Source organism: Ambystoma mexicanum, chromosome 5q (assembly GCF_040938575.1).
Source record: "Ambystoma mexicanum isolate Mex_15411 chromosome 5q, UKY_AmexF1_1, whole genome shotgun sequence".
Taxonomy (NCBI): Eukaryota; Metazoa; Chordata; class Amphibia; order Caudata; family Ambystomatidae; genus Ambystoma; species Ambystoma mexicanum.
The window spans coordinates 906,470,983-906,488,974 of record NC_090933.1 but is presented as its reverse complement, the minus strand read 5'-3'; the positions used below and the strand labels follow the sequence as shown (position 1 = coordinate 906,488,974).

Sequence of the window (17,992 nt, the reverse complement as noted above, 5' to 3'; positions counted from 1 at the left end):
AAATGTGAAATGCTGCTATCTGGAACAATCGGGCGATCTGGCACAATCCGCTAAATGTGAAATGCTGCTACCTGCACAGTCAGGCTAAATGTGAAATGTTGCTATCTGGCACAATCCGGCTAAATGTGAAATGCTGCTATCTGGCACAATCTGGCTATCTGGTACAGTCAGGCTAAATAAGAAATGCTGCTATCAGGCACAATTAGACTATAAGTGAAATTCTGTTATCTGGCACAATCAGGCTATCTAGCACAGTCAGCCTAAATGCAAAATGCTGCTATCTGGCACAATCAAGCTAAATGTGAAATGCTACTATCTGGAACAATCAGGCGATCTGGCACAATCTGGCTAAATGTGAAATGCTGCTACCGGCATAGTCAGGCTAAATGTGAAATGCTGCTATCTGGCACAATCAGGATAAATGTGAAATGCTGCTATCTGGCACAATCAGGCTAAATAATACATGCTGCTATCTGGCACAGTCAGGCTAAATGTGAAATGCTGCCATCTGTTACAAGCAGGCTATCTGGAACATTCAGGCTAAATGTGAAATGATGCTATCTGGCAAAATCATGTGATCTGGAAAATCAGGCTACACGTGGAATGCTGCTATCTGGAAGAATCAGGCTAAATGTGAAATGCTGCTATCTGGCACAATCTGGCTAAATAAGAAATGCTGCTATCGGGCACAATGATACTAGAAGTGAAATTCCGTTTTATGGCACAATCGGGCTATCTGACACAGTCAGGCTAAATGCAAAATTCTGCTATCTGGCACAATCAGGCTAAATGTGAAATGCTGCTATCTGGCACAAGCAGGCTATTTGGCACAATCAGGCCAAAAGTGAAATGCTGCTATCGGGCACCATCAGGCTAAATGTGATGTGCTGCTATCTGGCACAATGAGAATAGAAGTAAAATTCTGTTATCTGGCACAATCAGGCTAAATGCAAAATGCTGCTATCTGGTACAAGCAAGCTAAATGTGAGATACTGCTATCTGGCACAATCAGGCTAAATGCAAAATGTTGCTATATGGCACAATCAGGCTAAATTTGAAATGTTGCTATCTGGCACAGTCAGGCTAAATGCAAAATGCTGCTTATTGGCATAGTCATACTAAATGTGAAATACTGCTATCTGGAAAATCAGGCTACATATGAAAAGGTGCTATCTGGAACAATCAGGCTAAATGTGAAATGCTGCTATCGGGGACAATCAGGCTAAATGTGAAGTGCTGCTATCTGGCACAATGAGAATAGAAGTGAAATTCTGTTATCTGGCACAATCAGGCTTTCTGGGACAATCAGGCTAAATGCAAAATGCTGCTATCTGGCACAATCAAGCTAAATGTGAAATGCTGCTATCTGGCACAATCAGGCTAAATGCAAAATGTTGCTATATGGCACAATCAGGCTAAATGTGAAATTCTGCTATCTGGCACAGTCGGGCTAAATGCAAAATGCTGCTATTTGGCACAGCCATACTAAATGTGAAATACTGCTATCTGGAAAATCAGGCTACATGTGAAATGGTGCTATCTGGAACAATCGGGCTGAATGTGAAATGCTGCTATCTGGCACAATCAGTCTATCTGCCAAAATCCAGCTAAATGTGAAATGCTGCTATCGGCTCAGTCCGGCTAAATGTGAAATGCTGCTATCTGGCACAATCAGGCTATCTGGCACAATCAGGCTAAATGTGAAAGGTTGTTATGTGGCACAATCAGGCTAAATGCAAAATCCTGCTATTTGGCACAGTCAGACTAAATGTGAAATGCTGCTATCCGGCTGGAAAATCAATCTACATGTGAAATGCTGCTATCTGGAACAATCAAGCTTAATGGGGAATGCTACTCTCTGGCACAATCAGGCTATCTGGCACAATCCTGCTAAATGTGAAATACAGCTAACTGGCACTATCAGGCTAAATGTGAAATGCTGCTATCTGGCACAGTCAGGCTAAATGTGAAATGCTGCTATCCGGTACAAGCAGGATATCTGGCACAATCAGGCTAAATGTGAAATGCTGCTATATTGCACAATCAGGCTCTCTGGTACAGTCAGGCTAAATGTGAAATGCTGTTATCTCCACAATCAGGCTATCTGGCACAATCTGGCTAAATGTGAAATGCTGCTATCGGCCCAGTCAGGCTAAATGTGAAATGCTGCTATCTGGCACAGTCAGGCTAAATGCGAAATGCTGCTATTTGGCACAGTCAGACTAAATGTGAAATACTGCTATCTGAAAAATCAGGCTACATGTGAAATGCAGCTATCTGGAACAATCAGGCTAAATGTGAAATGCTGCTATCTGGAACAATCGGGCGATCTGGCACAATCCGCTAAATGTGAAATGCTGCTACCTGCACAGTCAGGCTAAATGTGAAATGTTGCTATCTGGCACAATCCGGCTAAATGTGAAATGCTGCTATCTGGCACAATCTGGCTATCTGGTACAGTCAGGCTAAATAAGAAATGCTGCTATCAGGCACAATTAGACTATAAGTGAAATTATGTTATCTGGCACAATCAGGCTATCTAACACAGTCAGGCTAAATGCAAAATGCTGCTATCTGGCACAATCAAGCTAAATGTGAGATACTGCTATCTGACACAGTCAGGCTAAATGCAAAATTCTGCTATCTGGCCCAATCATGCTAAATGTGAAATGCTGCTATCTGGCACAAGCAGGCTATCTGGCACAATCAGGCTAAAAGTGAAATGCTGCTATCGGGCACAATCAGGCTAAATGTGAAGTGCTGCTATCTGGCACAATGAGAATAGAAGTGAAATTCTGTTATCTGGCACAATCAGGCTAAATGCAAAATGCTGCTATCTGGCACAATCAAGCTAAATGTGAGATACTGCTATCTGGCACAATCAGGCTAAATGCTAAATGTTGCTATATGGCACAATCAGGCTAAATTTGAAATGCTGCTATCTGGCACAGTCAGGCTAAATGCAAAATGCTGCTATTTGGCACAGTCATACTAAATGTGAAATACTGCTATCTGGAAAATCAGGCTACATATGAAATGGTGCTATGTGGAACAATCAGGCTAAATGTGAAATGCTGCTATCGGGCAAAATCAGGCTAAATGTGAAGTGCTGCTATCTGGCACAATGAGAATAGAAGTGCAATTCTGTTAACTGGCACAATCAGGCTATCTGGGACAGTCAGGCTAAATGCAAAATGCTGCTATCTGGCACAATCAAGCTAAATGTGAGATACTGCTATCTGGCACAATCAGGCTAAATGCAAAATGTTGCTATATGGCACAATCAGGCTAAATTTGAAATGCTGCTATCTGGCACAGTCAGGCTAAATGCAAAATGCTGCTGTCTGGCACAATCAAGCTAAATGTGAGATACTGCTATCTGGCACAATCAGGCTAAATGCAAAATGTTGCTATATGGCACAATCAGGCTAAATTTGAAATGCTGCTATCTGGCACAGTCAGGCTAAACACAAAATGCTGCTATTTGGCACAGTCATACTAAATGTGAAATACTGCTACCTGGAAAATCAGGCTACATATGAAATGGTGCTATGTGGAACAATCAGGCAAATGTGAAATGCTGCTATTGGGCAAAATCAGGCTAAATGTGAAGTGCTGCTATCTGGCACAATGAGGATAGAAGTGAAATTCTGTTATCTGGCACAATCAGGCTATCTGGGACAGTCAGGCTAAATGCAAAATGCTGCTATCTGGCACAATCAAGCTAAATATGAGATGCTGCTATCCTGCACAATCAGGCTAAATGCAAAATGTTGCTATATGGCACAATCAGGCTAAATGTGAAATGCTGCTATCTGGCACAGTCAGGCTAAATACAAAATGCTGCTATTTGGCACAGTCATACTAAATGTGAAATACTGCTACCTGGAAAATCAGGCTACATATGAAATGGTGGTATGTGGAACAATCAGGCAAATGTGAAATGCTGCTATTGGGCAAAATCAGGCTAAATGTGAAGTGCTGCTATCTGGCACAATGAGGATAGAAGTGAAATTCTGTTATCTGGCACAATCAGGCTATCTGGGACAGTCAGGCTAAATGCAAAATGCTGCTATCCGGCACAATCAAGCTAAATATGAGATGCTGCTATCCTGCACAATCAGGCTAAATGCAAAATGTTGCTATATGGCACAATCAGGCTAAATGTGAAATGCTGCTATCTGGCACAGTCAGGCTAAATGTGAAATGTGGCTATTTGGCACAGCCAGACTAAATGTGAAATACTGCTATCTGGAAACTCAGGCTACATGTGAAATGCTGCTATCTGGAACAATCAGGCTCAATGTGAAATGCTGCTATCTGACACAATCAGGAAATCTGGCACAATCTGGCTGTCTGGTACAGTCAGGCTAAATAAGAAATGCTGCTATCTGGCACAGTCAGGCTAAATGTGAAATGCTGCTATCTGGCACAATGAGACTAGAAGTGAAATTCTGTTATCTGACACAATCAGGCTATCTGGCACAGTCAGGCGAATAGCAAAATGCTGCTATCCGGCACAATCAAGCTACATGTGAGATGCTGCTATCTGGCACAATTTGGCTAAATGCAAAATGTTGATATCTGGCAGAATCAGGCTAAATGTGAAATGCTGCTATCTGGCACAATTAGGCTATCTGGCACAGTCAGGCTAAATGCCAAATACTGCTATCTGGCACAATTTGGTTATCTGGCACTCTCAGGCTCAATGTGAAATGTGGCTATCTGGCACATTCACGCTATCTGGCACTATCAGGCTAAATGTGAAATGCTGTTATCTGGCACAATCTGGCTATCTGGTACAGTCAGGCTAAATAAGAAATGTTGCTATCTGGCACAGTCAGGCTAAATGTGAAATGCTGCTATCTGGTACAAGCAGGCTATCTGGCACAATCAGGCTAAATGTGAAATGCTGCTATGTGGCACAATCAGGCTCTCTGGTACAGTCAGGCTAAATGTGAAATGCTGTTATCTTGCAAAATTATCTGGCACAGCCAAGCTAAATGTGAAATACTGCTATTTGGGACAGTCAGACTAAATGTGAAATACTGCTATCTGGAACAATCAGGCTATCTGGCACAATCAGGCCATCTGGCACAATCAGGCTAAATGTGAAATGCTGCTATCTAGCACAATCAGGCTATCTGGCACAAGCAGGCTATCTGGTACAGTCAGGTTGAATGTGAAATGCTGTTATCTGCACAAACAGGCTATCTGGCACAATTCGGCTAAATGTGAAACGCTGTTATCTGCCACAATCAGGCTAAATGTGAAATGCTGCTATCAGGCACAATCAGGCTATCTGGCACAATCAGGCTATCTGGTATAGCAGGCTAAATGTGAAATGTTGCTATCTGGTACAAGTGGGCTATCTAGCACAAACAGGCTAAAAGAGAAATGCTGCTATTGGGCACAATTAGGCAAATTGTGAACTGCTGCTATCTGGCACAATGAGACTAGAAGTGAAATTCTGTTATCTGGCACAATCAGGCTATCTGGCACAGTCAGGCTAATTGCAAAATGCTGCTATCTGGCACAATCAAGCTAAAGCTCTGGAATGCCCTCCCCAACTCGCTCAGAGCAGAACCATCGCTGTATCTCTTTCGCAAATCCCTCAAAACCACGCTATTCAACTAACTCCTCCTTCCCTACACCCATTTCAGCTCGCACGCATCTGATACGAAAAGTGTTCGACACGAAATGCTTGCTGTAATGAAAATTGCTTTGTAACCATCTTCCTTCCATTGTAACCAGACTATGTATGTATTCATGTAACAGCGCCACGATGCCCCCGGGCTGACGTGCGCTTTAAATAAATCCGAATAAATAAATAAATAAATAAATGCTGCGATCTGGCACAATCAGGCTAAATGCAAAATGTTGCTATATGGCACAATCAGGCTAAATGTGAAATGCTGCTATCTGGCACACTCAGGCTAAATGTGAAATGCTGCTATTTGCCAAAGTCAGACTAAATGTGAAATACTGCTATCTGGAACAATCACGCTCAATGTGAAATGCTGCTATCTGGCACAATCAGGCTATCTGGCAAAATCCAGCTAAATGTGAAATGCTGCTATCTGGCACTATCAGGCTAAATGTGAAATGCTGCGATCTGGCACAAACAGGCTCTCTGGTACAGTCAGGCTAAATGTGAAATGCTGTTATCTCCACAATCAGGCTATCTGGCACAATCCGGCTTAATGTGAAATGATGCTATCGGCACAGTCAGGCTAAATGTGAAATGCTGCTATCAGGCACAGTCAGGCTAAATGCAAAATGCTGCCATTTGGCACAGTCAGACTAAATGTGAAATACTGCTATCTGGAAAAGCAGGCTACATGTGAAATGCTGCTATCTGGCACAATCAGGTGAACTGGCACAATCCAGCTAAATGTGAAATGCTGCTACTGGCACAGTCAGGCTAAATGTGAAATGCTGCTATCTGGCACAATCAGGCTAAATGTGAAATGCTGGTATCTGGCACAATCTGGCTATCTGGTACAGTCAGGCTAAATAAGAAATGCTGCTATCTGGCACAATCTGACTAAATGTGAAATGCTGCTATCTGGCACAAGCAGGCTATCTAACACAATCAGGCTAAAAGTGAAATGCTGCTATCGGGCACAATCAGGCTAAATGTGAAGTGCTGCTATCTGTCACAATGAGAATAGAAGTGAAATTCTGTTATTTCGCACAGTCAGGCTAAATGCAAAATGCTGCTATCTGGCACAATCAAGCTAAATGTGAAATGCTGCTATCTGGCACAATCAGGCTAAATGCAAAATTTGCTATATGGCACAATCAGGCTAAATGTGAAATGCTGCTACCTGGCACAGTCGGGCTTAATGCAAAATGCTGTCATTTGGCACAGCCATACTAAATGTGAAATACCGCTATCTGGAAAATCAGGCTAAATGGGAAATGCTGCTATCTGGCACAATCAGGCTATCTGTCAAACATCCGGCTAAATGTGAAATGCTGCTATCGGCTCAGTCAGGCTAAATGCAAAATGCTGCTATTTGGCACAATCATACTAAATGTGAAATACTGCTATCTGGAAAATCAGGCTACATGTGAAATGCTGCTATCTGGAAAAATCAGGCTAAATGTGAAATGCTGCTATCTGGCACAATCTGGCTATCTGGTACAGTCAGGCTAAATAAGAAATGCTGCTATCGGGCACAGTGAGACTAGAAGTGAAATTATGTTATCTGGCACAATCAGGCTATCTGGCACAGTCAGGCTAAATGCAAAATTCTGCTATCTGGCACAATCAGACTAAATGTGAAATGCTGCTATCTGGCACAAGCAGGCTATCTAACACAATCAGACTAAAAGTGAAATGCTGCTATCGGGCACAATCAGGCTAAATGTGAAGTGCTGCTATCTGTCACAATGAGAATAGAAGTGAAATTCTATTATTTCGCACAGTCAGGCTAAATGCAAAATGCTGCTATCTGGCACAATCAAGCTAAATGTGAGATGCTGCTACCTGGCACAATCAGGCTAAATGCAAAATTTGCTATATGGCACAATCAGGCTAAATGTGAAATGCTGCTACCTGGCACACTCAGGCTAAATGCAAAATGCTGCTATGTGGCACAGCCATACTAAATGTGAAATACTGCTATCTGGAAAATCAGGCTAAATGGGAAATGCTGCTATCTGGCACAATCAGGCTATCTGCCAAACATCCGGCTAAATGCGAAATGCTGCTATCGGCTCAGTCAGGCTAAATGCAAAATGCTGCTATTTGACACAATCATACTAAATGTGAAATACTGCTATCTGGAAAATCAGGCTACATGTGAAATGCTGCTATCTGGAACAATCAGGCTAAATGTGAAATGCTGCTATCTGGCACAATCTGGCTATCTGGTACAGTCAGGCTAAATAAGAAATGCTGCTATCGGGCACAGTGAGACTAGAAGTGAAATGATGTTATCTGGCACAATCAGGCTAAATGCAAAATTCTGCTATCTGGCACACTCAGACTAAATGTGAAATGCTGCTATCTGGCACAAGCAGGCTATCTAACACAATCAGGCTAAAAGTGAAATGCTGCTATCGGGCACAATCAGGCTAAATGTGAAGTGCTGCTATTTGTCACAATGAGAATAGAAGTGAAATTCTGTTATTTTGCACAGTCAGGCTAAATGCAAAATGCTGCTATCTGGCACAATCAAGCTAAATGTGAGATGCTGCTATCTGGCACAATCAGGCTAAATGCAAAATTTGCTATATGGCACAATCAGGCTAAATGTGAAATGCTGCCACCTGGCACAGTCAGGCTAAATGCAAAATGCAGCTATTTGGCACAGCCATACTAAATGTGAAATACTGCTATCTGGAAAATCAGGCTAAATGGGAAATGCTGCTATCTGGCACAATCAGGCTATCTGCCAAACATCCAGCTAAATGTGAAATGCTGCTATCGGCTCAGTCAGGCTAAATGCAAAATGCTGCTATTTGGCACAATCATACTAAATGTGAAATACTGCTATCTGGAAAATCAGGCTACATGTGAAATGCTGCTATCTGGCACAATCAGGCTAAATGCAAAATGCTGCTATTTGGCACAATCAGACTAAATGTGAAAAACTGCTCTCTGGAAAATCAGGCTACATGTGAAATGCTGCTATCTGGAACAATCAGGCTAAATGGGAAATGCTGCTATCTGGCACAATCAGGCTATCTGGCACAATCCGGCTAAATGTGAAATGCTGCTATCTGGCACTATCAGGCTTAATGTGAAATGCTGCTATCTGGCACAATCAGGCTGGCTGGCAAAATCTGGCTATCTGGTACAGTTAGGCTAAATAAGAAATGCTGCTACCTGATACAGTCAGGCTAAATGTGAAATGCTGCTATATGGCACAATCAGGCTCTCTGGTACAGTCAGGCTAAATGTGAAATGCTGCTATATGGCACAATCAGGCTCTCTGGTACAGTCAGGCTAAATGTGAAATGCTGTTATCTCCACAATTAGGCTATCTGACACAATCCGGCTAAATGTGAAATGCTGCTATTGGCATAGTCAGGCTAAATGTGAAATGCTGCTATCTGGCACAGTCAGGCTAAATGCGAAATGCTGCTATTTGGCACAGTGAGACTAAATGTGAAATATTGCTATCTGGAAAATCAGGCTACATGTGAAATGCTGCTATCTGGCACAATCAGGCTGTCTGGCACAATCTGGCTATCTGGTACAGTCAGGCTAAATAAGAAATGCTGCTACCTGGTACAGTCAGGCTAAATGTGAAATGCTGCTATATGGCACAATCAGGCTCTCTGGTACAGTCAGGCTAAATGTGAAATGCTGTTATCTCCACAATTAGGCTATCTGGCACAGTCAGGCTAAATGCAAAATTCTGCTATCTGGCACAATCAGACTAAATGTGAAATGCTGCTATCTGGCACAAGCAGGCTATCTAACACAATCAGGCTAAAAGTGAAATGCTGTTATTGGGCACAATCAGGCTAAATGTGAAGTGCTGCTATCTGTCACAATGAGAATAGAAGTTAAATTATGTTATTTCGCACAGTCAGGCTAAATGCAAAATGCTGTTATCTGGCACAATCAAGCTAAATGTGAGATGCTGCTATCTGGTACAATCAGGCTAAATGCAAAATTTGCTATATGGCACAATCAGGCTAAATGTGAAATGCTGCTATCTGGCACAGTCAGGCTAAATGCAAAATGCTGCTATTTGGCACAGCCATACTAAATGTGAAATACTGCTATCTGGAAAATCAGGCTAAATGGGAAATGCTGCTATCTGACACAATCAGGCTATCTGCCAACATCCGGCTAAATGTGAAATGCTGCTATCGGCTCAGTCAGGCTAAATGCAAAATGCTGCTATTTGGCACAATCATACTAAATGTGAAATACTGCTATCTGGAAAATCAGGCTACATGTGAAATGCTGCTATCTGGCACAATCAGGCTAAATGCAAAATGCTGCTATTTGGCACAGTCAGATTAAATGTGAAAAACTGCTCTCTGGAAAATCAGGCTACATGTGAAATGCTGCTATCTGGAACAATCAGGCTAAATGGGAAATGCTGCTATCTGGTACAATCAGGCTATCCTGCACAATCCGGCTAAATGTGAAATGCTGCTATCTGGCACTATCAGGCTAAATGTGAAATGCTGCTATTTGGCACAATCAGGCTGTCTGGCACAATCTGGCTATCTGGTACAGTCAGGCTAAATAAGAAATGCTGCTACCTGGTACAGTCAGGCTAAATGTGAAATGCTGCTATATGGCACAATCAGGCTCTCTGGTACAGTCAGGCTAAATGTGAAATGCTGTTATCTCCACAATTAGGCTATGTGGCACAATCCGGCTAAATGTGAATTCAGGCTAAATGTAAAATGCTGCTATCTGGCACAGTCAGGCTAAATGCGAAATGCTGCTATTTGGCACAGTCAGACTAAATGTGAAATACTGCTATCTGGAAAATCAGGCTACATGTGAAATGTTGCTATCTGGAACAATCAGGCTAAATGTGAAATGCTGCTGTCTGGCACAATCGGACAATCTGGCACAATCCGGTTAAATGTGAAATGCTGCTACCGGCACAATCAGGCTACAGGTGAAATGCTGCTATCTGGCACAATCAGGCTAAATGTGAAATGCTGCTATCTGGCACAATCTAGCTATCTGATACAGTCAGGCTAAATAAGAAATGCTGCTATCGGGCACAATGAGACTAGAAGTGAAATTCTGTTATCTGGCACAATCAGGCTATCTGGCACAGTCAGCCTAAATGCAAAATGTTGCTATCTGGAACAATAAGGCTAAATGTGAAATGCTACTATCTGGAACAATCAGGCGATCTGGCACAATCCGGCTAAATGTGAAATGCTGCTACCGGCATAGTCAGGCTAAATGTGAAATGCTGCTATCTGGCACAATCAGGCTAAATAATAAATGCTGCTATCTGGCACAGTCAGGCTAAATGTGAAATGCTGCCATCTGGTACAAGCAGGCTATCTGGAACATTCAGGCTAAATGTGAAATGCTGCTATCTGGCAAAATCATGTGATCTGGAAAATCAGGCTACACGTGGAATGCTGCTATCTGGGCTGCTATCTGGAAGAATCAGGCTAAATGTGAAATGCTGCTATCTGGCACAATCCGGCTAAATTTGAAATGCCGCTATCTGGCACAATCTGGCTATCTGGTACAGTCAGGCTAAATAAGAAATGATGCTATCGGGCACAATGAGACTAGAAGTGAAATTCTGTTTTCTAGCACAATCTGGCTATTTGACACAGTCAGACTAAATGCAAAATTCTGCTATCTGGCACAATCAGGCTAAAAGTGAAATGCTGCTATCGGGCACAATCAGGCTAAATGTGATGTGTTGCTATCTGGCACAATGAGAATAGAAGTAAAATTCTGTTATCTGGCACAATCAGGCTAAATGCAAAATGCTGCTATCTGGCACAATCAAGCTAAATGTGAGATACTGCTATCTGGCACAATCAGGCTAAATGCAAAATGTTGCTATATGGCACACTCAGGCTAAATTTGAAATGCTGCTATCTGGCACAGTCAGGCTAAATGCAAAATGCTGCTATTTGGCACAGTCATACTAAATGTGAAATACTGTTATCTGGAAAATCAGGCTACATATGAAATGGTGCTATCTGGAACAATCAGGCTAAATGTGAAATGCTGCTATCGGGCACAATCAGGCTAAATGTGAAGTGCTGCTATCTGGCACAATGAGAATAGAAGTGAAATTCTGTTATCTTGCACAATCAGGCTATCTGGGACAGTCAGGCTAAATGCAAAATGCTGCTATCTGGCACAATCAAGCTAAATGTGAGATGCTGCTATCTGGCACAAACAGGCTAAATGCAAAATGTTGCTATATGGCACAATCAGGCTAAATGTGAAATGCTGCTATCTGGCACAGTCGGGCTAAATGCAAAATGCTGCTATTTGGCACAGCCATACTAAATGTGAAATACTGCTATCTGAAAAATCAGGCTGCATGTGAAATGGTGCTATCTGGAATAATCGGGCTGAATGTGAAATGCTGCTATCTGGCACAATCAGGCTATCTGGCACAATCAGGCTAAATGTGAAAGGTTGTTATGTGGCACAATCAGGCTAAATGCAAAATGCTGCTATTTGGCACAGTCAGACAAATGTGAAATACTGCTATATGGCTGGAAAATCAATCTACATGTGAAATGCTGCTATCTGGAACAATCAAGCTTAATGGGAAACGCTGCTCTCTGGCACAATCAGGCTATCTGGCACAATCCGGCTAAATGTGAAATGCAGCTATCTGGCACTATCAGGTTAAATGTGAAATGCTGCTATCTGGCACAATCAGGCTGTCTGGCACAATCTGGATATCTGGTACAGTCAGGCTAAATATGAAATGCTGCTATCTGGCACAGTCAGGCTAAATGTGAAATGCTGCTATCTGGTACAAGCAGGATATCTGGCACAATCAGGCTAAATGTGAAATGCTGCTATATGGCACAATCAGGCTCTCTGGTACAGTCAGGCTAAATGTGAAATGCTGTTATCTCCACAATCAGGCTACCTGGCACAATCTGGCTAAATGTGAAATGCTGCTATCGGCAGAGTCAGGCTAAATGTGAAATGCTGCTATCTGGCACAGTCAGGCTAAATGTGAAATGCTGCTATTTGGCACAGTCAGACTGAATGTGAAATACTGGTATCTGGAAAATCAGGCTACATGTGAAATGCAGCTATCTGGAACAATCCGGCTAAATGTAAAATGCTGCTATCTGGCACAATCTGGCTATCTGGTACAGTCAGGCTAAATAAGAAATGCTGCTATTGGGTGCAATTAGACTAGAAGTGAAATTCTGTTATCTGGCACAATCAGGATATCTGACACAGTCAGGCTAAATGCAAAATTCTGCTATCTGGCACAATCAGGCTAAATGTGAAATGCTGCTATCTGGCACAACCAGGCTATCTGGCACAGCCGGGCTATCTGGCACAGTCAGGCTAAATGTGAAATGCTGCTATCTAGCACAATCAGGCTATCTGGCACAATAGGGCTATCTGGCACAATCAGGCTATCTGACACAATCAGGCTAAGTGTGAAATGCTGCTATCTGGCACAACCAGGCTATCTGGCACAGCCAGGCTATCTGGCACAATCAGGCTAAGTGGGCAATGCTGTTATATGGCACAATCAGGCTATCTGGCAAAATCAGGCTATGTGGGATATTCAAGCTAAATGTGAAATGGTGCTATCTTGCACAATCAGGCTATCTGGCACTATCGGGCTATCTGGCACATTCAGGCTAAACATGAAATGGTGCTATCTGGCACAATCAGGCTATCTGGCACAATCAGGCTAGGCTAAATGTGAAATGCTGCTATCTGGCACAATCAATATATGCCTGAAGGCTACAGTCTGCTTATATAAGAGGTATGGTTAAGGTATGCAGTCTATCTAGGCAGCGTAAGACTCAACAGTTTGATAATAGGCTAGTTAGATGGGTTGGACAGTCTAATGGGGAGCAGTGATTGCCGGTCTCCCCTGTCCAGACTCCACCTACATTGTCAGTCGCTGCTGGTTGATGCCTGTGGGCGCCAAAGGCTGTCACGGGCCAACACAATGTGGCATTGTTTCTGGAGCGGTACTTCACCTTGGGGTCCTTTGCCACAGTGGCTGCACGGGCAAGGGGCTGCATTGGATGGTCGCTCTATATGGATTTATGCCTGACCAATCAGGCGAGGTCGGAGGGATGGGAGGCGGGCAGAGGGAGGGGAAGCAGCAAATTGTGATGGGGAGGAGCTGGGTCACGCCACAGAGAGCGCAATTGGCACTCGGTAAGTACATTGATACTAAGAGCCTCAAATAGGGCTCACAGACCTTCTAAGGTATCTGGGGGCTCACTCACCGTCAGCACCAGGAAAAATGTGGAGGGCCAGCGTGGGCTGCGGAAGCTAGGCCTTCCGTGTTTCTTCTTTGCCTGGCCAATCAGGGGAGGTGGGCGGAGGGAGGGGAAGCAGCAAGCGTGTTGTGGGGAGCTGGGCCACAGAGAGCGCGATGGGCGCTCGGTAAGTAGATTTATACAAAGTGCCTCAAATAAGGCTCACAGACCTTCTAAGGTATCTGGGGGCTCACTAACCTTCAGCACCAGGAAAAAAGTGGTGATCCGGCATGGGCTGCGGAGGCTAGGACTTCCTTGTTTCCTCTTTGCCTGGACAATCAGGTGAGGTGGGAGGGATGGGAGGCAGGCAGAGGGAGGGGAAGCAGCAAGCTGTGTGGGGGGAAGGAGCTGGGCACAGAGAGCACAATGGGCACTCGGTAAGTACATTTATACAAAGAGCCTTACATAGAGCTCACAGACCTTCTAAGGTCTCTGGGGGCTCACTGACCTTCAGCACCAGGAAAAAGGTGGTGAGCCAACGTGGGCTACAGAGGGTAGGCCTTCCTTGTTTTCTCTTTGCCTGGCCAATCAGGGGAGGTGGAAGGGATGGGAGGAGGGCAAAGAGAGGGGAAGCAGCAAGCTGTGTGGCGGTGAAAGAGCCGGGCCACAGAGAGCGTGATGGGTGCTCAGTAAGTACATTTATACAAAGAGCCTCAAATACAACTCACAAACCTTCCAAGGTCTCTGTGGGCTCACTCACCTTCAGTGCCAGGAGACCAGTTGCGAGCCGGCGTGGGCTGCGGAGGCTAGGCCTTCCTTGTTTCCTCTTTGCCTGGCCAGTCAGGGGAGGTGGGAGGATGGGAGGTGGGCGGAGCGAGGGGAAGCAGCAAGCTGTGCGGTTTGGGGGAGGAGCCGGGCTACAGCGAGCGCGATGGGCGATCAGTAAGAACCTTTTTCGGGGAGCCATAATCACATTTCAGGTTGTAGCTCTGGGTTCCCAAAGTCGAATTTTAATGAGAATTACATCAACAGATCAGCCTGGTGATACGTTTTCCAATGAGACATGTCCTATTTCTGTAAGTATCATGGTTCCAAAGTTAATGGCCAACACGTGATTCCTAATATAAATCTATGGCAAAACAATTCATGCTTCTGAGTCCTTCAGTTTCTTATTTAAGCTTAATTTCCCTTCTGAACAGAAGATCTGGGCATCTGCTGCCTTGGTTGTTTTTGGCATGCAATTAAACCATCAGCCTTTCTTCTCCCAGTGCTAAGGGGTCACTCTGTTGCTTATCAGCGAGAGCAGGCCCCCATGAAATTACTTCTTGGTCACTGCCTGAGTGTTCTGAATAGAAACTGAAGCCATTTCTCAGGAAACCAAAACTGGCGTTTGAATGTGACAATTACATTACAGATATGTCCTTGTGTTCATTTTAATATAATTGCGTCTTGCCATCAACGTTCATTTTCCCATCATGATATGTGTTCGCATTACCCTAGCAATGGAAATTCTGACTCCATGTGTTCATTATGCACTCACTTTCATGGTAACTGTTTTTATTTGTGCAAAGTTACCCTATAAGCCTCACTCGCATTTAATGAAAGGTACTTCTGTGGCTATGAGTTTCGTATGCAAGGCACACTTTAGTAAGTGCATTTCTCTTTTTTTGAAAACAGCATTTTTGATGTGGCAGTTGTAAATGAAATGCTGCCTTTTCAGTTCGGCAGTCATCTCTGTGTTTTCCACGCTCTGCATTTTGGGCCCAACGCAGCCAAATGCAGTTTTCTTTTGTCTTGAGCTGAAATGACCCCATGTTATCTCCATACTATCCTTAGACCCCAATGAAGTAACTGATGTTGTAGCCATTCTGTTCTGACATCCAAGCCCTGGAGCTGGCACAAATCAATATATATGGTTCAATGATAAAGGCCCTACAGGTAAGCATCGTACATGCCACTTTTACTCCCTAGAAAAGGGGAAAAGACTCCAACAAAAATAAACAGGGAGTACAAATACACTCAACAGAAAATAGGAAACACCAGACACATTGGAACCTACCCTCCGCTTCCACCCACCTATTTACCATGTAGATGTTCTGGTCAGTGGTAAAAGCAGATTAGTGCCACAAGAAGTAGCTCTTTTATATTGCAAAGATCTATGGTCAGTTTTCTATTCACAAAATGCTCCCCGATTATGTGCTATGCTGCCAGGCACCCTTTTCTTTTGTTTGGACTTTCCTCCTTTTTGATAGGGGTATTTCGAAATAATACAGTAGGGCATACCAAACTGTCCACCTTGGAATGATAGCCCTCTATCACAAATTAATGTATAGGGTTATTTTAGGTTTTGATACTGTGGTTTGCCCAGTAAGACAAGCACAGCATTGCTTTTATGATCAAAATATGTACAGGAAGTTTTCGATGTTAGGACAATTTAATAGCTTCTTTTTTAAAAAAAAATATCCGTTTTTGCAAAAAAACACAGCCTTCCCCTACATGATACCCATTTCTGTCATTCTCTGGTCACGCAGGTGGCTTGAACAAACAAACTTTGGCTTTTCCTGCTGTGCTGAAATTACCGCAATTCAGAAACCGTGAGAGAGTTTTCTGACACTGTCCTTCATTCAATTTATCTTAAGTCCCATCTCCTATTTACAGCCTCGGATGAAGAGTCGGTTTAGACTCGAAACACGTGTCAGGCTACTTTGCAAATAAATCTATCGGATTTATAACCACATCTCTCTTCAATTACTTGCAACACATGCCTATATTGCACTCTTGGGTGCAGTGCGACTGAGAATTGCCTGTGCTCTAATTGAACAAACACATACCAGACAACACAATTCTCCCCTCACATACAAAGAGAAAGATACAAAGAGAAAGTGTGACAGAGAGACTGAGTGCTAGATCAGCAAGTGATATGCCGGGGACAGCTAGTTATCCCGGTTCCATGTCCTTAGTCCACGTTAATGTACTCCCCAGACATGTTTCAGCTTCTTTGGGCATCATCAATGAGGTAGAGATGGTTCTTTATTCAAAACAGGTTCCAGACCCCTCTCAGTGCATAACTTCCCAATGCCATATGTGGCAAATTCTCTATAACTAGAAATAGAAATAAAAACCAGTGCTAAGAAAGCAATCAAGTTCAATTCCGCCATGTTAGAATTTGGGTCTGGTTTTCTGAAACCTGTTAAGAACCCCTTAGGGAAGAAAGACCTGCATTACGTATTTGATTGATGTTTAGAATAATGCATTGAATCATAAACCATAGCCAAAATTACCCTGACTGGGTGACTCCACTTCATGGCTCGGCTGCTGCAGGAGGTTGTGTTTCTTCGTCAGTTACTGGAGGGCTGATAGCATCTTCCTTTTCTGCTGCTGCAGGAGGTTGTGTTTCTTCGTCAGTTACTGGAGGGCTGATAGCATCTTCCTTTTCTGCTGCTGCGGTAGGTTCTGTTTCTTCGGCAGTTACTGGAGGGCTGATAGCATCTTCGTTTTCTGCTGCGATATGTTCTGTTTCTTCGGCAGTTACTGGAGAGCTGGTAGCATCTTCCTTTTCTGCTGCTGCGGTAGGTTCTGTTTCTTCGGCAGTTGGGGGTTCGGTGACTGGATTAGCACTGTCATTCACGTCTGATGGTGGACTGTTGTCACCTGAAAGTGAGGTAATGGGTATATAGAAGAGAATGTAAGGAGCGTGTCTGTGCGGTGAGTTGGTGAGTTTGATAAGATGGGTGAATGGATTTAATGCATGGAAGGGAAGCAATTTAATGGTCGGGTGGAGGGGTGAGAGCATTGGGCTCCTGATAGAATAATTAACATAATTTGCAGCCCTGTGTCAGCATTCTACTAGTGACAAAGATCAGGAACAGATGGGCACATGGAGTGTGTGTGGTGTCCTCCTTCGATCATAGCCGACAGCAAGAGAGGGGAGAATTGCTGATATGAATTTGATGTTTTGAGGGGGTGTCCCTGCTATATCTTGCCCACAGGAGTCAACCAGTAGGACAGGACATCTAATGAGAGAATGGGTGCTGGAAGCAGATGTTAGAGCTCTGAATGGACCATCGATCAAGGACACTCCAGCATTAAATACCTTCTGCAC

At 43.5% G+C, this 17,992-nt stretch overlaps 1 protein-coding gene across 2 annotated transcripts in view; it reads right to left on the bottom strand.

The window, feature by feature from the left end:
* LOC138497762 (protein TsetseEP-like) overlaps positions 1 to 17,992 on the bottom strand; it is a 231,520-nt gene that overhangs the window by 104,848 nt on the left and 108,680 nt on the right. For both annotated transcript variants that reach the window (XM_069621410.1, XM_069621411.1), the window contains exon 3: positions 17,172 to 17,541. In XM_069621410.1, coding sequence (XP_069477511.1) covers positions 17,192 to 17,541 — 350 coding nt within the window. In that variant the 3' untranslated portion in view covers positions 17,172 to 17,191. The remainder of the gene's footprint in view (positions 1 to 17,171; positions 17,542 to 17,992) is intronic.